Source organism: Eschrichtius robustus, chromosome 20 (genome assembly GCF_028021215.1).
Source record: "Eschrichtius robustus isolate mEscRob2 chromosome 20, mEscRob2.pri, whole genome shotgun sequence".
NCBI classification, from domain to species: domain Eukaryota; kingdom Metazoa; phylum Chordata; class Mammalia; order Artiodactyla; family Eschrichtiidae; genus Eschrichtius; species Eschrichtius robustus.
In genome coordinates this window covers 65,521,143-65,544,827 of record NC_090843.1, presented here as the reverse complement: position 1 = coordinate 65,544,827, position 23,685 = coordinate 65,521,143, and the positions used below count along the sequence as shown (strand labels likewise).

The following is a 23,685-nucleotide window of genomic DNA, read 5'->3' as shown; positions in this document are numbered from 1 at the left end:
CCAAGTCAGATGACCTAAGGATATACTGGGCTGCACCTAATGGAAGTTCTTGCCTTAATTCTCACTTACGACTTGAATAATACTGCTAGCTATGTTATCTGTATTCTACCTGTTTTACAAGATTGTTGTTTCTTGCATTACCAGATGTGTGACTGAGCCACCGACAAAAATATATAGTTCTGTGTGAGATCAATGATTGTACTAGTGTAACTCTAGATATGGGAAGATACAACAAGAGGGATTTTTTCCTGGACCATGATAGACTAGTAAGACAGGTGGTCTAGAGTCTTTAGTTATTGTTTATAAGACCTAGCCCAGTAACAGCACACTGAATGACCTCTCAGCGAAATCTTCGCCAGACCTGGGAATGAGCCTTCCTAGCACTGTGGGACGAATCGGTCATGAAACGCCTCCCAAAGCATGGACAAATTTATGACTGCAAGGGGGCCCTGTCAACTACAATTGGCACTTGCCATCTACCTCTACAAGGATTAAATCATGTGCTCTGCAGCTGCTGACTTTCAACAACCCCCCACCCCCACCCCCGGAAACGAGTTCAGGGTGAAGAGCAGAAATGAGGCGCTCCGTGCTCTGGGAAAACTGGCAGAACAGGTCTTCAAAGAGTTAAATATTTTCAGGAGCTGATTTTATGAGCCCAGTTCTTGCATTTCCTCATATCTAGAAAAGCACTAAAATCCTTCATGGTGACGACTGCTCCTCGTGACTAGCAGAAACCTGCTGCAAAAAAATATGTGCTCGACTGCACGTACTCCCCCTTCACCAAAATCGCACCTATCCTGACCTTCCCCGCTGCCTCTCTGGAGCAGTTTCTCAGAGCTCTCTGAAGTGCTGTCTCCCGGGCCGCAGTCCTCGTTTTGCCCCAAATAAAACTGAACTCACAACTATCACGTTGTGCATTTTAAGTCGACAAAGTTAAAAAGCAAAACCCAAAGAACAGGCTGGAGACTGGCTTCTTGCCTCTCCATTGCCACCTGACGGCCGCTCTGTGAACTACGGCCCCAGCGGCGCGGCTCCTGAAAAGGCGCCTGAGCGCCAGGGAAGCAGGTTCACCAGGACTTTGAGGAGGAGAAAAGTCCAGCCAACCAGCCAAGCCTTTCCGGGTCCAAAACCCACGCCGGGGACTCACAGGGCGAAAAAGCGCTCAGAACCAGCAAGGACGCTAACGGCCTCTGAAGTGGGCTGGACCAGGTCACCAACCAGGCACCCGCATCTCCGGTCTCGTCTCTCACAGACGCCCGAACCCCAGCCCCAGAGTCACCTGCCTCCGAGGCTTCGCCTTCGCCGGGTCGATGCAGTCGCTGACTCACCTCAGGGCCAGGTGTGGAGCATATGACTCAGGCAGGCCAGTCAGGGCCAACGTTCCCTGATTGGTTCAGGGGTGGGCATGTGACTAAGCCTGGCCAATCAGAGCAAGCCTTGGACTATCGCTGAGCATGCTGGGGCAAAGGCTGCTGCACAGAAGCAGCCGCCTCGGGAGCTGGTAGTTGCCACGCGAAGCGTGGTTGTGCGCAACCGCGCAGAGCAGCAGCCAAGTGATGGAGCCAGAGCAATGGGGCCTGGCCGCATGCTTTGATCCCTGGGTCCAAGCCTGCCGGACACGGCACTTCCTGGTTATGTGGAAAAGTTTTTTTTTTTTTTTTTTTTGGTTTAAGGCCAAAAAAAAAGAAATTTTTTTTTTTTCTGTGCCTGAAGGAAGGCAACAGAAAGAGTCTAATGGCACGTGCTTCCAGAAGAAGAAGTACTTGGATTGGAGGGAGCGATGGATCCGGTAGTCAGGAGATGGGGACGGAGTGCTGTGCGAAAGCGGGGAGACCTGTGCGATGACTTGAGAGCAGGGAGCTTTAAACAGGCAGAATCAGCTCACCAGTAAACCACACAGGAAATGAAAGCAGGAGGTGAACACCTCCATTTTAAATTTTATTTCTTTTGATTTCCTGTAATAAAAATTTTCAACCACTGAAGCACTGGAAGAATAGTTTGATTAACTCATTACCTAGATTCAACAAGTGTCAGCCTTTCGTCTTATTTACAGTTAACTTTTTTGTTCAACCACTTCAAAAGAAGGCGCAGACATCATGACTAGAGGGGGAACTTTCACAGCTAACTGTGAATCCCTCCTCCAGCCTCAAGAATTGACTTGTGGTCTGCACTTAGATGAGGTTCCGTGTGTGCTCTTAAACTGACCGAAGGCCACCCCTCGGCTTGCTGTCCTTAGCCAGCCTGGCACAACTTGAAATGTATGGGCTGTAGCTCTGCTGGAGAATGCAAGTGGCCTCTTACCTTCACAGGCCCATGGGACCAGCCCCATGGGACCAGTGGCTCCTCTGCTGAAATCCCCTGGGACTAGAACCTGCCCCAAGTGCAGTGATCAGGGGTATGGAGAGCTGTATGAAGTACTGCTGTGCTTCCTGTTCCACATCCTTTCTAAGTCAGCGAGGTGCTGTGTGAGCATTGTGTAGTGTGACTTTGTCAGCCCTAAACCAAACCCACTGCTGAGCTCTTGCGTGAGTTTCACCTCTAAGTACTTAGGCACGCGTCTCTTAAACATAAGGATATCCTACATAACGAAAGAGGCATCATCACATGCAAGAAAATTTAAAATTCTATAATGCCACCTCACATCCAGTCTATTTTCAAGTTTCCTCAACTGTCCCCTAAGTATTCATTGTAGCTGCTGTTTAAACATAAGGATCCAATGGAAGATTGTTGGCAAAGATTCTCTCCTTGACCAAACTTCACTCTGGCTCCTCTGAGTCCAACTTGGCCCCGTCCTTGGGCATATCCTCCACGAGCCCAGTTTTAGCAAGAATCCTGCTAAGTCAGTTTGGCCAGAATTTCCCCCCTTGATATCTGATCATCCTGGATATCTGACCAAATTCCTCATCCTCCATTGCCCCCAAGTGATGACTGATCACCCTGGCTTGCCTTCAGCAAAAGTCTTGTTTAGCCAGAATCCCCCCTTATCCCTGATATTTCCTTAATAATTTTCCATTCACTGACCCCACCTTTGTTGTATTCCCGTGTTTCCTCCTCGTATTCAGAGCTGAGCCCAGTCTTATCATGAGGCCCCTTTTCCCCTGTCGACTTAAAGAAATTGCACAACGTGAGAGTTGTGAGTTAAGTTGAACTTGGGGCAAAATGAGGGCTGCAGCCTGGGAGACAGCACTTCAGAGAGCTCTGAGAAACTGCTCCAAAGAGGCAGCAGGGAAGGTCAGGATATATGTGATTTGGGCAAAGGGGGAAGTACACGCAGTCGAGCACATATTATTTTGCAGCAGGTTTCTGCTAGTCAGTCACGAGGAGCAGTCGTCACCATGAAGGATTTTAGTGCTTTTCTAGATATGAGGAAATACAAGAACTGGGCTCATAAAATCAGCTCCTGAAAATATTTAACTCTCTGAAGATCTGTTCTGCCAGTTTTTCCCAGAGCATAGAGGACCTCATTTCAGCTCTCCACCCTGAACTCCTTTCCGGGGCGGTGGGGGGGGATGTTGAAAGTCAGCAGCTGCAGAGCACATGATGTAATCCTTGTAGATTACCGATGGCAAGTGCCAGTGGCGAGTGCCAATCGTAGTTGACACCCCTTATTGCAATAGTTAAGTAAAACCTGCTTTTACAACTTTAACTACTGGCAGGCTCTGGATTTCTTTGACGTTGTGAGACTGGAGATTTTTATGGACCAAACCCTAAAGCGGTGTAAATTACTTCTGCCCACATTCCATTGTCCAGAACACTGTCACACGGTCCCACTAGAAGGAAACTGGGACAGGTAATTCATCTGCGTGCGGCATTGCTTTTACTGCAGGAAGAGCATATCACAGTGGTAAACGTTAATGGCTATTGCTGGTTGCTCTCCTAGTACCCATTTTCCCCTCCTACTATTACCCCAATTTTTGTATCCTGAGGGAAATTGACACCGCCTTTGAGCATGGCTGGCAGAGGGGACGTGAGTTCAGACTAGACTCCAAGGTTGGCAGTTGGAAGCCATTACAGGTACTTATGCAAATAAATGACATGGTGAAAATATACTTTTTAAAAAGGAACTCATCGAGATTCACGCATAAAATGCCCTTTCAGCCTGGGGCAGGTTACCTACATCTCTCGCAAACAGGCTGCCCCAACAGAGAGATTCTGTGACTCCCCACCCCTACCCCAGCTGAGTCAGGCATTCACACTGGCTTGAAGGGCAGGTGTGTGACTCAGAAACGATCTGATGGATGAAGAGGTTAAAAGTGGGGGAGGGAGAGGAACTTCTGATGATCCACCACTTCCTGGCTCTGTGACCTCAGGCAAGTGACTCCCCCGCCCCCCATCCCAGACGTGGTTGCACGAGACCTAACAGACAAGACAGCTGTCTTGGGTGGGGTCTGCTTCACAGAGACTTGCCTGTGGGTTTCTCTCTCAGAGGAAAGTGGTGGAGGATTGCGTTATTATTCACAAGCGTGCACTGCCACTTTCTGCTGGAGACCTCTCCGTCCCTGCTCCATTAACAGCACTCTTGGTCACCTGCCTTCCTCTGGCCAATGGATGCGTTAAAGAAAAAAATGATTCATCCTGACCCCTGTTAAAGACTGGTAAGGCAGGCTTTATTCAAGAGGGGTCATCGGGGTAAGTGGGGATTTGCAGTGGGGAAGAGGGATTGGGCTCGCCGCCGAGCACGACGAGGTAAAGTGGGAATTTATAACCTAGGAGCAATGTGGAGTCCGTGGATGGAAAATTGATAAAAGGAAACAGGGGTAAGGGATGATTCTGGCTAAACAAGATCTTTGCTGGAGAGAGGTCAGGGAGGTGGCGCATCACCTGGGGTTGGTGGAAGATGAAGAACTGGATTAGGTACGGAGGGTGATCAGGTGACAGAGGATGGGGGATTCTGGCTAAACTGACTTAGCAAGACTCTTGCTAAAACTGGACAACGCAGAGATGGACACTGAAGTCTAAAAGTCGAAGGCTAGTTGAAAGAGAACTTAGAGGAGCCTGAGCAGAGTCTGGTCAAGGAGAGAATCTTTGTCAGATGCGAGCAAAAGTGACATGGGTCACTTCCTAGCAGAAGCTTTACTGGTTGATGCGTAACTAGCAACAGTTTTCTCTTTTTCCTCTGCTGTGCTGGGGACCGTGCCCCACACAGGGGCTGCTCCTTCAGGCTGGGGCATCAAGTGTGGGTGATGCGGATTAGAGCTCCCAGGTGACCCACGATGGACTCATAGTATGTGAAAGGACTCTTTGTTGGTAGAAGCCTAGTGGTTTGGGGCTCATTTGTTACTGCAGCAGAACCGAGCCTCTCCTGACCTACAGAGAAATCTTTATTTCCATTCCAGTGGTGCTTCCCAGACAGGACAGTCCTCCTGTCGGCAGCTCTGACCAGCTTCCTGAGGGACAGAACCTGTTTCCCTGCAGCCTCTGCCTTGGCCCCAGTTCCAGCCTTGGCCATGAACGGGGCCCAGCTGCTCCCTCCCATGGGACCACCCTGCAATGATTTACAGGTGAGGGAGCCTCTGCAGGGTCCACACTCTCAGCTTCCAGGAAGAGCTCCCACTTTGTCTGGCACGCTCTTTTGGCACCAAGTCCAGGACTTATGACTGTTTCAAGGGCCTTCATTTATATTTGACATCTAAAAATTTATTTTGTTACATCCAAAAAATTTTTTTAAAACCTGTAAAACCAAGATTAATAAATGTTTAATTAAATGCCTACAAAATATAACATTATAGTCAATTTCTTCGTCATTAAATCTCGTGTTCATGAAACTTTCAGGACAGCAGAAAACATGTAGATTCTCTCATTTTGCAAGAATTCCCCACAAAGTAAGATGAAAGCTGATTGCTCAGAAACTACAGTCAATCATAAGTTGAGTGAACCACTTGTGCCAAATATTTTCAGAAGCAAAACCATAAAAATCCTTTCAAATTTTATTTTTTAGCAAAGGATTATATTTTCTGTGATATGTGGGTGCCTTTTTGTATATTCAATAGGGGATATGGAGTGAGCCTCCAAAGGCAAAGCCTTGAAAGAGGGTCTTTTGTATGTTTGTTTGTTTTTTGCTTTTTGTTTTTTGTTTTTGTTTTTTCGGTTTACTGCAGCACTTTTCTTCACAATGATGCGTTGCTGGGGCCTAATGTTCTCACGTGACAATATAAAACCAAAATTTCTCGTCACCTCTTAAGGAACTGAGAATTGTGTACAAAAATCTTACATAAATTAAAAGGACGAATAAATGTACAGGTGTAAATGCAAACCATTTTCTAACTCAAGGCTAGTAACAACCCACAGTGTACTGGCAGGAAAACATCAAGTAAGAAAGGAAAGCAGGTCCTAAGGCTTGGACCTTCCCAGACTCTGTCAGGCCGGCAAGACAGAAATGACAGGTGGTTCAGGACTCTTGCCAGCCTCTAGAGAAATCCTGGAATAGGCAGTTCTGACATGTTAATACCCTGCACAGATCGGGAGATTCATAGTCTCACAGATTCTCATCCAGCCAACGATTTCTCTTCCATATACATTTTCACACCTCAGCCACGAAGTGACAGAGCCGCCTGTACCTAGGGGCTTAGATCAAAGTTATGCACAGGGTAGTAAACATACACCAGCGCAAGAATTGAATACAAGGTCAAAATCAGCAGCAAGTTCTACAATCTCAGATATAAGCTTCAAGGACAATTTTCGAAGGTTTATTCCAGTTTCATGAGGCTGGCACGACGTGTGTACACTTGCCAGGGCAAATTTATACTTCTGAATGAACTCATGCAGCAAATGCTGTGCATCTGCTTGCAGTCTGTTTAGAAGCATTTGTGGTGGACGATGGAGAGGCCGGGTCCTTCTGGCTGACCCATATCTGCTGGAAGGTGGACTGAGAGGCCAGGGTGAAGCCTGATCCCCACCAAGTACTTGTGTTCGGGAGGAGTGAGCATCTTTTTTTTTTTTTTTTTTTGGCTGTGCCACACGGCATGTGGGATCTTAGTTCCTGGACCAGGCATCAAGCCCAGGCCCCCTGCATTGGGAGCGCGGAGTCTTAGCCACTGGACAACCAGGGAGGTCCTGGGAGTGAGAATCTTGATCTTCATCCTGCTGGCAGCCAGGGCCCTGATCTCCCTCTGCATCCTGCCCAGGATACCGGGGTACACGGTAGTCCCACCAGACAGCACCATGAAGGCGGACAGGTCCTTCTGGATGTGGACGTTACCCTTGATGATGGAGTGGAAGGTGGTCTCATGGATGCTACAGGACCCCAAACCCAGGATGGAGGGCTGGAAAAGCGCCTCTGGACACAGAACCCGCTCCTTGTCGATGGTGAGCACCTGACCGTCGGGTGGCTCGCAGCTCTTCTCGGGGAGGAGGAGGAAGTGGTGGCATCTCCTGCTGCAAGTCCACTGCCACGAGTAGAGCTGCTCCTTGATGTCACACGTGATTTCCCTCTCAGCCATGGTGGTGAAGCTGTAGCCAGGCAGCATGAGGTCCCAGCCAGCCAGGTCCAGACGCAGGAAGGCTGGGGCAGGGCGTAAACCCACGTAGATGGGCACCATGTGGGTGACCCACCCCCCGGGTCCACAACAATACCAGAGGTGCAGCTAGAGGCATTGCACAGGGATGGCACGGCCTGGATGGCCACTTATATGGCGTGTTGAATGTCTCGAACAGGATCTGGGTCATGTCACGGCTGGCCTTGGGGTTGTGGTGGCAGCCCGCTCAGCCAGCGTCACCGGGTGGTCCTTGGGGGCCACTCCAGCTCGCTATAGAAGGTGTGGCACTAGGTGTCCCTTGTGTCCTCTCAGTTGCTGTTGATGCTGTGCTCAACGGGGTACTTGAGGGTCAAGATGCCCCGCCTGCTCTGGGCCCCCTCTCCCACCGTAGCTATCCTTCTACTCCACGCCCACCATGACGCCCCGGTGTCGGGGACGACAGACCACGGACTGAGTCCCTGGGACCCTGTGAAGCTGCCATATATGAGAGAGAAATAAACTTCTGTCTTACATAAGCCACTGTTACTTAGTTTTCTGTTACATGCGGCTGTGTTCTAACTGATGCACCACCGTGGTTGCCTTCCTAGGATCAAAGGCTGAATCAGCAGGAGCCCCTGTTCTGGCTCTTCTGAGTTCTAAAGTCTGGCCCATGCCTGCCTCCTCACCCTCCTCCTGGGTTCATACTTGTTCCCTCACCCTCCTGCTGGACAGTGGGCTGAGGAGGCGATTACTGCACTGTCCCTCCGTGCCCCTGACTCTGGGTCCGTTACATTCCAGCCTCTTCTCAGCTAAGTCTTCCCTCTCCTGCCCCCATCCATCGCCTCGCCATGGGTGGCCTGGCTGGCGGGTTATGCCTCTAAGTGCCCAAAGAGAAGTGAAAGTCACATGTCAGGGAAGCGGGTGGGATGAGGAAGCTTCGCAGAGCTGGGTGTCAGTGGGGTCAGGATTCAGCAAGCAGAGCTGGGAGGGGAAGAGCATGAACAAGACAGCAGAGGTGAAGACACGGAGGCCTGAACACGGTCCGGGGTGAGGGACGGGCAGGGGGAGTGGTGCTTGGAGGGAAAGAGGCAGGAAATGAGTGCGGACAGCGTACAGGACAGAGGATCTGCACTTAGGGCCAGGCCGGTTGCTACCAATAAACTTTACGGAGGTGTAATCTACATAAAGCACAATGTAATCGCTGTACGGACCACTGTCGTGCTACAGGACACAATAGAACTTTTCCGTCTTTGTGAAAAGTTCCTTCTTGTCCCTTTGCAGGCCTCCCTCACCTGCCTCCTGTCCCCTTAGATTAGTTTCCCGGGAATTCCCTACGAAAGGAGTCACACGGTCTGCAGTCTTTCTTGTCTTGCCTTCTTTCACTCACACAAAGTTTTTGAGACTCATCCAGGAGCAGGATTCCAGTTTATCCATTCCCCAGCTGAGGGATGTGTGGGTTGCTTCCAGTTTGGGGAGACTCTGTACAAAGCTGCTGTGAATATTCATGTGCAAGGCTTTTGGATGGACATTCATTTTCATTTCTCTTGGGTGAATACCTGGAAATGGGATGGCTGGGTCTTATGGGATTTCTATGTTAAACTTTATAAGAAACAACCAAACTGTTTTCCAGAGTGGTTGTACTGGCTTAGAGCCCCGCCAGCAAAGTGTGAGAGTCCTAGGTCCTCTGTACCCGCATCAGGATTTGCTATTGTTAAACTGAATTTTAGCCATCTTTGTGCGCGTTTAGTGATATAGCATTGTGGCTTTAATTCACATTTCTCTGAAGACTAATGATATTGAACATTTTTTCATGTGTTGTTTTTTGTGGTTTTTTTGCCACTCGTATATCTTCTTTATTTAAGCATCTGTCCAAATCATCTGCCTATTTTGAAAACTGGATTATTTACTTTCTTACTGTTGATTTTCTTGAGGTGAAATTTGAATAACGTGTATTCCATCATGGCCCATTTTAAAGTGTACAATTCAGTGGCATTTAGTACTTTCACGGTATTGTGCAACCAGCACCTCTGTTTAGTTTCAAGATATTTTCATCACCCCAAAATGAAAATCCATGGCCATTAAGCAATCACTCCCCATTTGCCCTCCTCCCAGCTCCCGGCAACCACCAATCTGCCTCTGTCTCTATGGATTTACCTATCCTGGACGTTTCATGTCAATGGAATCATACAGTATGTGGCCTTTTGTGTCTGGCTTCTCTCACTGAGCTTCATGTTTCTGAGGTTCATCCATGCAGTGTCTTGTGTCGTAGTCTCTTCCTTTTTATGGATGAATAATATTCCCTTGTGCGGGGGCTTCCCTGGTGGCGCGGTGGTTAAGAGTCTGCCTGGCAATGCAGGGGACATGGATTCAAGCCCTGGTCCGGGAAGATCCCACATGCTGCGGGGCAACTAAGCCCGTGTACCACAGCTACGGAGCCTGCGCTCTAGAGCCCACGAGCCACAACTACTGAGCCCACGTGCCACAACTACTGAAGCACATGCGCCTAGAGCCCGTGCTCTGCAACAAGAGAAGCCACGACAATGAGAAGCCCGCACACCGCAACGAAGAGTAGCCCCTGCTCACCGCAACTAGAGAAAGCCCACGCATAGCAACGAAGACCCAACACAGCCAAAAATAAAAACAAATATAAATAATTAAATTTATTAAAAAAAAATATTCCCTTGTGTGTAGACACCACACTTGTTTATCCTTTCATCTGTTGATGGACATTTGGGTTTTCTCCACCTTTGGTTATTATGAATAATACTGCTTTTCACGTGTGTACACAAGTATTTGTTTGAGCATCTGTTTTCAGTCCTTTTGGGTAGATGTCCAGGAGCACAACCGATGAGTCACATGGCAGCTCTATATTTGACTTTTTGAGGAACTGCCAAGCTGTTTCTGAGTGGCTGCATCATTTTACATCGCCACCAGCAATGTAGGAGTGTTCCAATTTCTCCACAACCTCACCAATACTTGTTATCTTTTTTTAATAAATTTATTTATTTATTTATTTTTGGCTGTGTTGGGTCTTCATTGCTGCGCACGGGCTTTTCTCTAGTTGCGGCGAGCAGGGGCTACTCTTCATTGTGGTGCGCGGGCTTCTCATTGCGGTGGTTTCTCTTGTTGAAGAGCACGGGCTCTAGGCGCGCGGCTTCATTTGCTGTGGCTCGCGGGCTCTAGAGCGCAGGCTCAGTAGTTGTGGCGCACGGGCTTAGTTGCTCCGCGGCACGTGGGATCTTCCCGGACCAGGGATCGAACCCGTGTCCCCTGCATTGGCAGGCAGATTCTTAACCACTGCGCCACCAGGGAAGTCCTTTCTGTTTTTTTTTTTAAATACTTTCATTAAGGCCAACCTAGCAGGTGTGAAGTGAACCTTAGTATTGATTTTTAAGGGTGCTTATATAATCCAGATGTAAGTCCTTTGTCAGATATACATATTGTAAATACTTCCTCTCAGTCTGTGCCTTTTGATGTAGGCAGGGTTTTGTTTGTTTTTTAATTGAATGTATTTAATCCTTACAAAGACTCTGCACTATTTTATTTCATTCTGACACACATCAGACTTATTGCACCCTGCTTTAAGTAAGAGGTTTGTGAAAAAGTGGCACATAAATGAAATCTAAATGAGTTAGCCCTCCATGGGTGGGCATTTATACAACTGTAATATACTATCTAAATGGGAAAGATTCCAGGGTGTGTGAGACATCCATGTGAATACTGAGTCACATCTGTGTAAGGGTGAGTGTGCGACTTATGATTGGCTGTGCCATCCACGTGGGGGACCTTTGAGCGTGTGTGACGTCTGTGTGTATGTGTGACATTGGAGTCCTTCATCATAGATTGGAAAGGACCCTGGACCAGCCCGGACTTCTCCCCCACTGAGGCCACAAGCATCCAGTTCCAGATGAGCCTGCAAGTGAGGGCCCATCACATGGGTGGAGCTTGTCTCAGAATAAAGCCGTGGAAGTGAAGAGAGAAGACAGAGCTTCACGAAGGAGAAAGACAAAACCCTGGGGTCGTGGAGCCCAGGATCCAGCCATACCTGAACCTTCACCCTGGGCCTTTGAGTTACATAAACCGATGAGTCCCTGCTCCTTTATTTGTAGCTGGTGTGAATCGGGTTTCATTGCAAGAGTCCTGACTAATATAAACACTTATGATGGGATGCGAACGGGGAAAAACTTCTTTCTGTTTGCTGCCACCTCCACCAAATACAGAATATGAATGAGTGGCAAGAGCCCAGGAAGAAGTGAAGGAGGTGGCCAGCTTCACTCCTGGGAGGGGGGCACCAGGAAGTGAGGGCACCAAGGCAGGTGTAGCACCACCAGGTGGGCCCCCCTCCCTCCGTTTCCTTTGGAGGGGCTACTAGTGAAGGGGGAGGAGAAGTTGCCAGCAGGATGGTGGCAAAGGGGGTCTCCAGTTGGTGCAGTGGCAGGGCAGGTGGGGGAGGGGGTCAGGAGGCCCTAAGACGCAGCTCAGGATGCCCCTCCTTGGACCTAGAGGGAGGGACCCGGAGGGCTGAGCCTGAGAAATAGGGTTTGGGGAGTGTTTGCTGTGACTCCAGGCTGGGAGGGACCCAGTGGAGTTGAGTTGGGAGGTGGCTTGTGGCAGATCATCAGCCTTCAACTCTGCACTTTCCATCATGGGAGTAATTTCTTAAAACGGTCCTGGCAGCTAAGGTGCTGCTGTGGCTCAGCTCAGTGCCAGCCACGTGCTGAGGGGAACAGCTGCAGAGAGCGGGAGGCCAGCAAGAGGCTCGTGTCCCAGGCCTGGGCTGGGCATGGCCAGCACGAGGAGGCCGCTACAGCCTCACTGCCAGGCTCCGAACACACACTGTCCCACCCCCTCCTCTCAACTGTGCCTGTTTACAGATGAGAAAATGGAAGGCTGGAGAGGAGAAGTGACTTCTAAGGTCCTATGGCTGAAAACGATCATGATAATATGCAATATTATCATGATCTGTGTAATGATAATGAGTCATATATAGTGATAATAGTAATATCATTCATATATTTACAAAATGTATATTCTATATTTATGTATAGAGATCTCACCTATACGGCACAGTTTCTTGGGCACTGAAGCAGACGCTTTGCTATAACCATGTGGTGGCTCGCCTCCCGAGGTGGGTGCCCTGTTGTCTCTGCTGTAGCCCGGCTCTAACTGGGCCAGGCATGCACTAAGTTCTCAATATGTGCTGAGTGAGTGAATGGAGATGAAGTTCAGCTAGCAAGGTGGCCAGGGCAGCTACAGGCAGCTGGACGTGGAGAAATAATTGTAAATGCCCAGGAAACATTGACCATCTACTCGGCCAAGTGAAAGAATGGCTAGTGCCTGGTGTCGGCGAGGATGAGGGGAAAAGGGCACTCTTCACCTTTCTGGCAAGAATGTAAATTGGTACAAAATTTCTGGGGAACAAAATTGTAAAAGGGCATATCCTTTGACCAAGCAAGTTCACTTCTAGAAATTTAATGAGAGAAAATACTTTAAAAAAATTTTTTAATGTATATTTTTACCAAAGTATAGTTGATTTACAATATTGTGTTAATTTCTGTCGTACAACAAAGTGACTCAGTTTTCTATATATATATATATATATATATATATATATATACATTCTTTTTCATATTCTTTTCCATTATGGTTTATCCCAGGATATTGAATACAGTTCCCTGTGCTATACAGTAGGACCTTGTTGTTTATCCATCCTATATATGATAGTTTGCCTTTGCTAATCCCAAACTCCCACTCCATCCCTCCCCCACCCCCTCTCCCCCTTGGCAACCGCAAGTTTGTTCTCTATGTCTGTGAGTCTATTTCATAGATAGGTTCATTTGTGCCGTATTTTAGATTCCACATGTAAGTGATATCATATGGTATTTGTCTTTGAGAGAAAATACTTGAGCAAAGGTGCAAAGACAGGTGTGAATATTAGTAAAAAGTGCCCAGAATTGGAGATGGGTTAAAAACGTCACGGTCCCTCCATATCACAACGGCTCACAGTAAGTGTGGCTGCAGTGAGAGGTTAGCACCTGTGTGCCAGGTGACAGCTCATTTGGATATCACCACAACCCTGTAAGGTGGAAGCTGTGGTCATTCCCATCTTATAGGTGAGGAAGCCAGTGCAGAGGGGTAAAGGAGGTCACACACCCAGTGAGTAGAGGAAAAGGAATTTGGATACAGGCCGTCTGGTTCCTAAGTCTCTGCTCTTTACTCCATGGCACATGCGACGATGACATTGACCTAATTCACTAACATGTACCGTGTCCACAATAAATTGTTAAGTGGAGGGGCTTCCCTGCTGGCGCAGTGGTTAAGAATCTGCCTGCCAATGCACGGGAAATGGGTTCGAGCCCTGTTCCAGGAAGATCCCATATGCTTCGGAGCAGCTAAGCCCTGTGCGCCACAACTACTGAGCCTGCGCTCTAGAGCCCGCGAGCCACAACTACTGAGCCTGTGCTCTAGAGCCCGAGAGCCACAGTGACTGAGCCCGCGTGCCACACCTACTGAAGCCCACGTGCCTAGAGCCTGTGCTCTGCAACAGAAGCCACCGCAATGAGAAGCCCGAGCACAGCAAGGAAGAGTAGCCCCCGCTCGCCTCAACTAGAGAAAGCCCATGCGCAGCAACGAAGACCCAACGCAACCAAAAGTAAATAAATTAATATATTAATTAAAAAATAATAAATTGTTAAGTGGAATAGGGAGGTTAAAAAAAAGTCAAGTGCTTATCTCTCCATGGTGAGATAATGGCAAATATCTTTTAAATTTTTTCTTCATGTTTGTTTGAATTTTTTATAACATGTAAATATTACTCATCATGGAAAGATAATGAAGCTTTTCTCATGGGGGGTGGGTTAAAAAAGGAGAAAATCTGGAGGATGAGGGAAAGAACACAATGTGGGAAACTTCCCAATTTCCCTGTCTAGTGACCAGGCCCCTGGCCTCTGCACCCTCCGATGGCCAGACAAGCTGCCATCCTCCTCTGCTTGCAGGAAAACCAAAGCCTTGTTTATTCATTCCTGATGGCCAGAGACACGAAGGCAGAGAGGCAGCTGCAAAACTCACTGATTCCACAGAAAAGTCATTCCCACCCAGAATCTCCACGCGGCTGCTGATCTTAGTGCCCATTTTTCAGATGGGGAAACTGAAGCTCAGAGAGGTGCCTTCACCTCTCTGGCTGAGGTCATTTCTGCAAAGAGGAGGCTGGACGCAGACTGGGGGTTTCTGGCTTACCACTCCACTAAAAACCTTTATAAAACTATAGCAAAGATGCTTTTCCTTCCTTTAAAAAAATGTTGAAGGGAAATGTCTTAGGATCAGGTGTCTTGATTCATATTCTATGTGCAGCAGTTTGGCCCTTGAATATGGTCAATGATGTGGTACAGGCAAACTGAGTACTTCCATAATATGCAGACTCTGCAAACCTCCAAGTGGGCAAGCGATTATCAAGCTTAGCAATAGGCTAACCAAAACCGCATTAGAGGGAAACTGACCCCAGTCTTTAGATTTTGGTTTTGCCCCTTTCTTGCTCATTACCTACAGATGTGTATCAAGATATCTCCAAACTCAGCACCTTAATACAAATATTTATTATTATCTCTCAATTTTCTGTGGTTTGATTGGGCTCAGCTGGGTGGCTCTCATTTGGGGTCTCTCATAGAGTTGCAGTCAGGTAGTGACTGGGGCTGCAGCCACTGGTGGGTCATCTGGGCTGGATGTCCACCATGGCTCACTCCCATGGCCTAAACCCCAAGGATAAAGAGGAAGGGAGATGAGACATCAGCCTATGGAGGATTTCAGAAGTGTCTTTGGAGAATTGGAAGTGGATGGAGAAGTGGTATCTGGTGTAATAGAGCAAGGGAAACTGTAAGCTAAGTGCCTGCAACGAGGAGAAACTGATTGATTGAGAAACTAACAATTTCATTGCCAGATGCTGGGAGCATGGTATGTGCGAGCTAGCTCATACTGGCTCAGCAGAGACGATTTTTAAATTATCAGGAATATTGTCCCTGCGTGGTGCAAATACTATACAATTCTGTGCTACTGCCCTCCTCCTTTCCATGGGGGGCAGGGTAATTCTGAGATCACCCATGGTACCGACATTTCTTGAGTACCACACTTGTGCCAGGTACTGTGCTGGGTACCTGCAAACAGGGATCAGCAAAAGAGACAAAGGACCTGCACGTAGGGGCTTATAGTCTATAGGGGCTGGGGTGGGGATATTTATAAAATGACCATCCACATAAATACATAATTAGCGATCATGATAAGCCTAACGAAGGAAAAGTACTTTTTTTTTTTTTTTGAGAAGGGGAGTGGTTTAGAGAAGGCTTAAAAACGACAATTGTGCTTAGGTGTTTAAGTAGGAGTTAATGAGGGGAGAGGGCAGCAGGAGGAAGAGCATTCCTGGAGGCAGGAACAGCATGTGTACGTGCCCTATAGCTCAGGGATGGAGGAACAGGCTGGTGGGAAAGAACAATGAGAAGTAAGCAAGGGGACAACACGCAGGCCCCTGGCTTCAGAGGGTGGAGGGAATTTCCTGGCTCCGTAGCCCACTGCGGCGCGAGATTGCGTCTTCTGGGCTCCCATTGGCTCAGTGGCCTGTCCTTGGAGCGCATCAGCGAGCTGAGGGGGATGAGTGGCCCTGATTGGTCAGATCCAGTCACGTGCAACCTGGAGTGCTGGGTGGAGCCAACGCAAGTTGAAGCCGGGAGGTGGGGTGCGTGAGGGTTGGGTCTGTGCAGAAGCAGTGGGTGAAACCAAAGTCCACTTACCAAAGTAAGGGCATTCAGTTTTGTACCCGAATATGCCTGTGGGCTCACGGGCCTTGTCCTTCACAGAGGTATGACCCCGTGAAGCTGTCAGGCAAAGGAAATGTCTTAAATGACTCCATTTGAGTCCGGCCGCTTCTAGCTGGCCGTGCCACCTCTCACGAACGATTTCAAGCCTCACTCTAGTGAAAAATCCAAAGCAGAACTGGAACTGCGATGTGGTATAGCGTCTAGCTTAGTGCAGACCGTGGTGCCAGACCGCCTGGATTGAAGTTCTTGTCCATGTTTGTTTGTCCTTAGGCAAGTTATTGATATTTAACGTCAGGGTGTCAGTTCCCACAACTATTAAAATGGAGATAATAATAACACCTACCTCATAGTTCTGTGAGGATTAAATAAGTTACAGTTAATATATGTTAAGCACTTGGCCTGACACATGGTAAGTGCTCCATACGTGTTTGCTATTATTATGTTTTATATATATATTAAACATACTTAAATATAAGGAATTCAGGCAAGCACCAATTCCTTACTTTGTGATAAAAGAAGAAAGGGCAACAAAGCAAATAATAGTAATAAAACAACTGAGGGTTTACTATGCACCAGGAACTGTTTTGGAAGCTCCGCAGGTGTTATTTTACTGAATCCTCACAACAACCCCTGAGATGGGTGCTACTATCATCTCAATTTTTCAGCTGAGGAAATTGAGGCTCAGGGAGGTGAAGTGACATTGCCCAAAGTTACAGGCCAGTAAAGACTTGAACCCAGACTTTTGTAATTCCAGACATCAAAGTCCGTAGTCGCGGGCTTCCGTGGTGGCACAGTGGTTAAGAATCCGCCTGCCAATGCAGGGGACACGGGTTCGAGCCCTGGTCTGGGAAGATCCCACATGCCACGGAGCAACTAAGCCCGTGCGCCACAACCACTGAGCCTACGCTCTAGAGCCGGAGAGCCACAACTACTGAGCCAGCATACCTAGAGCCCGTGCTCCGCAACACAGAAGCCACCGCAATGAGAAGCCCGCGCACCACAAGAAGAGTAGCCCCTACTCACCGCAACTAGAGAAAGTCCGCGCGCAGCAACGAAGACCCAACGCAGCCAAAAATAAATAAATAAATTTGTTTTAAAAAAAAAAAAAAAAGTCCGCACTCGGGTGTCGAGGCTCAGCCCCACCCCTCCCCGCCCCTCTCCCCGCCCCTCTCCCCGCCCCTCTCCCCGCCCCTCTCCCCGCCTGGCCCCACCCCTCCAGTCAGCCCCGCCCCACCCATGGACTCGCCCCGCCCATGGCCCCGCCCCTCGCCCGGCCTGCAGTATTCCAGCTAGGCTCGAAGGCCCCGCCCCTCCCCCCTGTGGACCCCTTCCCTGCCCCGCCCTTCACACGGATGGTCCCCCCCGAGGCCCCGCCCCACGTGGACCTGCCCCCTTGAACGGCCCCGCCCCCAGGCCTCGCAGTCGCTGCGCACGCAGTTCTCGGGCCGGAGTCGCCATTTTGCTCTTGGAGAGGTCGTCAGGCCACCGGCGCTTTCCTCATTCGGCAGCGGAGGCTGCGGCGGGGCCGGGGCTGGGGTCGGGGCCAGGTAGGCGGGCGGGAGCCGGCGAAGGTGGTGGCGCGGCCGGCGGGCCGGCCCTGCGGGGCACAGGTGCAGGGGCGGGGGGCTCGGCGGGGACCCGGCCGCGCGCAGCCCTCAGCCCGGTCCGGTTCGCCGGGGTCCGCGGGCCGGGACCTGCGGCTGCGGGCGGAAGCCCAGCCTCACGCGCAGACTGACAGCCCTGGCGATGCTGGGCTGGCCTTGCGGCGCGGGCCTTTCTGTTGCCCCGCGGAGCTTGAGTGAGGACAGGGATGTAGCTCTAAGGCTTTCTTCTGCTTTCCAGCAGATACTGCACAGTGATGATACCGATTTCCCCCCCCTTTTATTAATATTGACGCGGTTTGGGTGTTTAGCTTTTGCAAGGAATGGGAAATTCGGGATGGGGATTTGGGGGGGTGAGAAAATGTGATTTATAATGTTTAAAACTGTTCCATGCACAAATATGTGATTTCACCCACATTATTGAACCCCACGAAGTCCTACCCTTCTTGTCCGTATTCCTATCCCGACCTCGTCTGTACCATTATTACCCAGTCTGGGTTCGAGGAGATGCAGTTCTGCTCTTACTTAACGTAAGCACTTTCGTACAGTCCCGGATATTTACCGTTTTTATTGTATTGAATGTATATTCAGAGTTTTACTTAATTACCCCATTATGTAACTTTTGCATATGTTCAGTGTTCCTCCTCTTAGAAAAACCATGCAGTGACCGTCATTGAGCTTTTTCTTTCTTTCCGTAGGATAAACTTTCCAAAGGGGAAATACTGGATCAGTTATGTGTTCTTTCTTTGACACGTGATATAAATTGTTTTCCAAACAAGGCGTGTTTACTACGCACATATTTCTAAATCTGGCTGTTTGTTTGCCTCGCCCCCTGAAATGCGGGGTGTCGGGTCACTTTCCGTGGTGTTGGGAGACAGGCTGAAGCTGAGCTGGTGTCTGCTGCTTCCGGGTGGGCAGCCTTGAGGAGGTGTCTTCATCTTCAAGCGTCACTTATCTCGTGTCTCAAAGGGGACTTGTAGTACCTGCTTTATTGAGTTGTCATAAGAATTCACAGCCCTCAGAAAATGGTATTTAGCCGAAAGAAAACATTCTGATGAAGAGACAGCCAGGTGCCTGGGGTCACAGAGGCCTGGAGGATTAATTACATAAGGCTTCACCCTTCTAATTCTCTTCAATACTGACCCCGAAAAAGCAAATTTTCTTTGAGTGAGGTACATCACTAATAAAAATAATAGTTCTTTATACTTTCTGACACCTTTTAGTTTGCAGACTTCTTGCAACTCCATGTGTTAATCATTGCAACTCAATGAGGTCAGGCTTTATTCAACAAACATTTGTTATTTGACAAACATTTGTTAAGCCTCTCCCTCTGCCAGGTACTATTCTAGGCCCTGGGTGTACAGCAGATAACATAATAGTGGAAAAAAATCTCTGCTGTCTTGGACCTTAAATTCTGGTGAGGGAAGCTGTTTTTAACCAAGCATCTATCTCTGCTGTCGAGAAGGGAAAGGCCAAGGACTCGTAGCTGGTAAGCAGGGGAGGCAGATCAGGTCTTCACACTGTGACTCCAGCCATCTTTAGATGGGAGGTATTCACACAGCAGACGCACTAGATGGAAAGCAGCACACTTTGATGCCAGCCTTCCTCATCTGAGATGTGCGTGAGTCGTTTTGAAATGACTGCCAGCACTTGCAGAGCGAGTGCTCTTTCAGAGTGGTTTCCTTCATGAGACTCAACAGATTGCCCAGTCTCAAGCAAAGAGGAATATGATTTGCTTTTCGTAAGGTTCTGAGATTCTCTGAAAAGGCTGTGTTTTCATGTGTTGTATATAATTCTCACACATGCTAGAGTGAATTTAGGATAAATGTAAAAGCACCTGTAGTTTATGGGGGGAAAATGGGAATGTTCTCTTTACCCTCCATTTCACACTATAGTCTTGTACTAGTGAGCCTTCTGCCAGCCCCATCCTGGTGATTATCTTGTTTACGAGGATAATCTTTAAAACTCTTAAAGCTTGGTAAAGAGCACAACTTGAATTTCCAATAGGAAAAGGAGAACTAAAACTAGCAATGGCCTGAGAACTAAAACTAGCAACTAGTTTTATTGTTTGACCGACTTGTGAGATGGGTAGTCTCACAGAACATGACTATACTGATAACTGTTTCCGAAGGGACTCCCAGCCTGTGCCATTTTGAGGTCTTAGGTTAGGTTTCCATTATTGAAACCTGGTATCTGGAGACTGAAACCCTAGAGACCATAGTCAGTGATGAAGGACATTTAAACCATGGCCATTAATGAAAGTTTCCAGGAAAAGAGAATACACAGAGGCAAGAGAGCCATCTTGAGATAGGTCGAGGACTGCCCTGGGGAGAAGGAATTTGGGGTTTCCCGTAAATCTTCAAAGAAAGGACAAGGCCCAGGAAGGGGAGGCTGCTGGGAGAGGAATCTGCGTGTTCTAAGGAAGAATTTGGAATGGCTGGATCCTCAGGATGTGGGCATCAGGCCCGGGGCTGTTTAGGTATCTGGAGTGGCTCCTTGGTAGGAGTCCTAGAGATGGACTGAGTTACTTCCAAGATCTCTTCCTTCCCCTCAGATAGTTTGATTCTCAGTGTTCCACGTCCTCTCAAGAACACTGCTGTCCTTTAAGAAGCTTCTTATTTGAAGGTTAGGGGATGTTAAAAGGTGGCCATCCCATGCATATTATGTACTCATTCGGTAGATAACCGAAATATTAACAAGTTGACTCATCAGAGCTTCCATTTACCAAGCGTATCCTGTATGTGGGGCACTGTGTTAAGTGCTGTACAGGAACTAATCTTACAGTGACCCTGTACAGTCAGTATTCGCAGTTGCATGGATGAGGGGGTGGAAGCTGAGAGTGACTAATTTATGCGAGGCCTCACAGTGAGTTAAGGGGAACTAGGAGCTAAGATGCAAACCTGGGTTTGACTCCAAAGCCTGTATTCATAACTACTGGAGAATGAGTTTCATTTTTGTTGTGGTTTCCTTTTCCAGACTCTGTTCCTAAACACAGGCATAGAAGAGTTGAGAGGTGGTGTTAGAAGACACCTAGGATCTCCTCCGATTCTGAGTGTTGATGGTTAAATATTATTTCTTTCATTTGCACCAGTCACCCTGCCCCACGCTATGCTGTAAAGCTGGCTCAGCACACTTTTTCTGTAGAGGGCCAGGTAATATTTTAGGCTTTGCAGCCCATACTTAACTCTACCACTGCATCCACAGACAACTTGTAGACAGTGAGCATGGCTGTGTTCCAATACAGTTTTATTTACGGAAATAACCTGTTTTGGCCCGTGGGCTGTACTTTGCCGATCCCTGCTCCAAAGCCACTTTCCACGGTACACACCAATGGTCCTTCTTGGTCTCCTTAGGGCTTTGGCCAGCTGTTCATACATTTGTTTGTGATTCATAGGCTTTAGGTCAAGTGCATTGGGATGGCCTGTGTTTCCCATTGAGGGATGCCTCTGAAGAGGAAATGTGTGCTCTCCTCGCTTGCGTGGGAGACCATGAGTGACCCACCCTATGACCCACTGGCCCCCACTGGCAGTTACTGCAGAGAGAGACACACACATGCATAAGGAGGCCTCTTTGGGTTGGTGACCTGCTAAGTGTGGCGTGCCTGCACCAGGGAACACTGGCAGCCGTTAAAAAGGGCATGATGGGTCTATACTTTCTACCTGGGATCTTAAAATACATTGCTCTTTAAAAAGCAGATTATAGGTAGATTTGTACGATGATCCCTTTTTATGTTAGAAATGAATTTTTATATGTATTTTTTATGGGGATCACATGTGTGAACGTGTAACAGCCTGATGGTGTCTCTTTCAAACTAATAATAAGAACTGTCAGGTCCAAGGACCTGGGTGGGAAGGAGCCTGGGATCGGAGCTAGTGACGTCAGCCTAAACTCTGATGTTTCAGTTTTTTTTTTTACAAGGAGAATGTATTTGTTTATAACTTGTGTAATTAAAAGTTCAGAATAACAAATAAGATAATTGGCTTCAGCCTTTTGCTCCCGTCCACCAGCCTTCCCAGAGCCACCCACGTAAACATATGACTGGGGAAATGCAGTGGGCTTGCTGGGAAGGCGCCTCCGTCCCCGAAGGCCTAGTGGATTGTTGCTCCTGCGTCTAAGCCATGCCTGCCTTTCTCCATAAGGACACTCGGCTCAGAGAGTGGGAGGAGGAGGAGAGCATGGAGGGTTCTGATGACCTCTAGGCCAGGCTCTTTCTGTCTGTGCCCTGCTGCTGGTCAGTTGCATGGCTGAGTCACTTTCCTTCAAGGTTATGGTTACCTGGTCAACCTTGTGTTCCAGTTGAGAAAAAATGCAGATGACAAGGTCAGGCTTAGACAGGACCTGGGGCAGCTGCAAGGCCAGGGGGAGGTTTCATGGTGAACAGGCATTACAGGGAAAGCTGGGCATGGACAGGTTTTTTATTCATTGTTTAAGGATCAGTCAGTCCTTGTCCTTGCTAATGGCTTTGCCATTTTTCTGTGTGTCAATCCAGGAGGAATTTTGTTGTCAGAGACTAAAAGGAGGTTGTCGTAATTGACTTTAAGCAGCAAACAGTAAAACACTGAGCTCTTCAGCTCCACCTTTCTTGTAAGTTTATCATTTATTCCCAGTGGTCATGAAAATAATTGAGTCATATGATAGCATCTTTCCATAAATTTGGAACCCTAAAACTCAAATAGACTTTCTATTTGTCTATAAACATGTTCAATATAAAAGACTCCATCATGGTAAAAACTAATTTCCTTCAGCTTAAGTCATTTGCTATTAAAAAAATTTTCAGGTGTATTTCATATCATATGACAGTTCTTAATATATTTTGTATCTTTCCAGGCTCTGAGAATTGGAAAACCAAGAAGGTTTTGATGTTTTGTGTGGCGCCACCTGAATCAGAAGCCAAGATGAACATAACCAAAGGGGGTCTGGTGTTGTTTTCGGCAAATTCTAATTCATCATGTATGGAGCTTTCAAAGAAAATCGCTGAGTGAGTATAATCATAGTATTAAAATCTGTACTCATGATGTGGTGTTTTACATTTGATAAATGGATTGGCACTGATTGTTAAATTTGAAAGCAGATATTTTATAGTTAATCTGCTTATCATCTGTGTATTAAAGGCTCACCTTCTTGTAAACTGTTGTCACTCCTACACATTCATTCAGCAGACATTTATTGAGTGACTCCTGAGTGCCAGAGATTGTGTTAGGTGCTACATATGTATAGAATTATTTGAGTATAAAGAACAATGAAGGGTATATGCTATATGAAGATAGTTTATAGATTACGGTTCAGTATAATTTTAGTTATTTATTAAATAAATATTGAGCCCCTGCTGTGTACCAGACCTTGATCTAGATACTGGGGAGTAACAGTGAACAAGCCAGTCAGAACCCTTCTTTAGTAGAGGGGCCAGGCAAGAAGCAAGTTAGCAAAACAAACAAACAAGATCACTTCAGATGGCGGTAAACGCTGCGGGGAGAACCGAGAGACAAGGGCAGGTTGTTCTGCCTTAGTGCTCATGTGCCTTTAAACCCTGGGGATGGAATGTGAATTGAGAAACCTGAATAGGCACCAAGTGAAGGTCTGGGGCAGAGCCCTCCAGGCAGAGGAAACAGCAGGAATGTGGCTGGAGGGCAGGGAGCCCAGGACAGGGTCGAGAGGCCGCCTTGGGTTGGCATAGGGTGGGGATGTGATACGTCCACTTTAAATCTCGTAATAGGAATACCTCTATTTTTAAAAATTTGTTTTATTTTTATCAATTTCTAAATCAGCCTTAATAGTAAAGATGTTGCATCTGTTCTATTACTTTTTCAGCGTTTTCCCTCTTTCTCT

At 47.8% G+C, this 23,685-nt stretch overlaps 2 protein-coding genes and 1 pseudogene across 6 annotated transcripts in view; 1 reads left to right on the top strand and 2 right to left on the bottom strand.

Moving 5' to 3' along the window:
• SHMT1 (serine hydroxymethyltransferase 1) overlaps positions 1–17,325 on the bottom strand; it is a 77,556-nt gene extending 60,231 nt beyond the window's left edge. The window contains exon 1 of one of the 3 annotated variants that reach the window (XM_068531512.1): positions 17,282–17,325. The gene's annotated coding sequence lies outside the window, so the exon portion shown is untranslated. Of the gene's footprint in view, positions 1–1,279; positions 1,358–17,281 lie in introns of those variants that run through there. The other 2 variants (XM_068531513.1, XM_068531514.1) reach the window with 2 other exon arrangements.
• On the bottom strand, positions 6,795–7,919 carry LOC137754562 (actin, cytoplasmic 1-like; annotated as a pseudogene).
• Positions 17,326–17,727: 402 nt separating the features above from the next.
• PRPSAP2 (phosphoribosyl pyrophosphate synthetase associated protein 2) overlaps positions 17,728–23,685 on the top strand; it is a 39,228-nt gene continuing 33,270 nt past the window's right edge. For 2 of the 3 annotated variants that reach the window (XM_068529930.1, XM_068529928.1), the window contains exons 1-3: positions 17,728–17,805; positions 22,349–22,443; positions 22,687–22,837. In XM_068529930.1, the coding sequence (XP_068386031.1) occupies positions 22,719–22,837 (119 nt within the window). In that variant the 5' untranslated portion in view covers positions 17,728–17,805; positions 22,349–22,443; positions 22,687–22,718. The remainder of the gene's footprint in view (positions 17,806–22,348; positions 22,444–22,686; positions 22,838–23,685) is intronic. The other variant, XM_068529929.1, reaches the window with a different exon arrangement.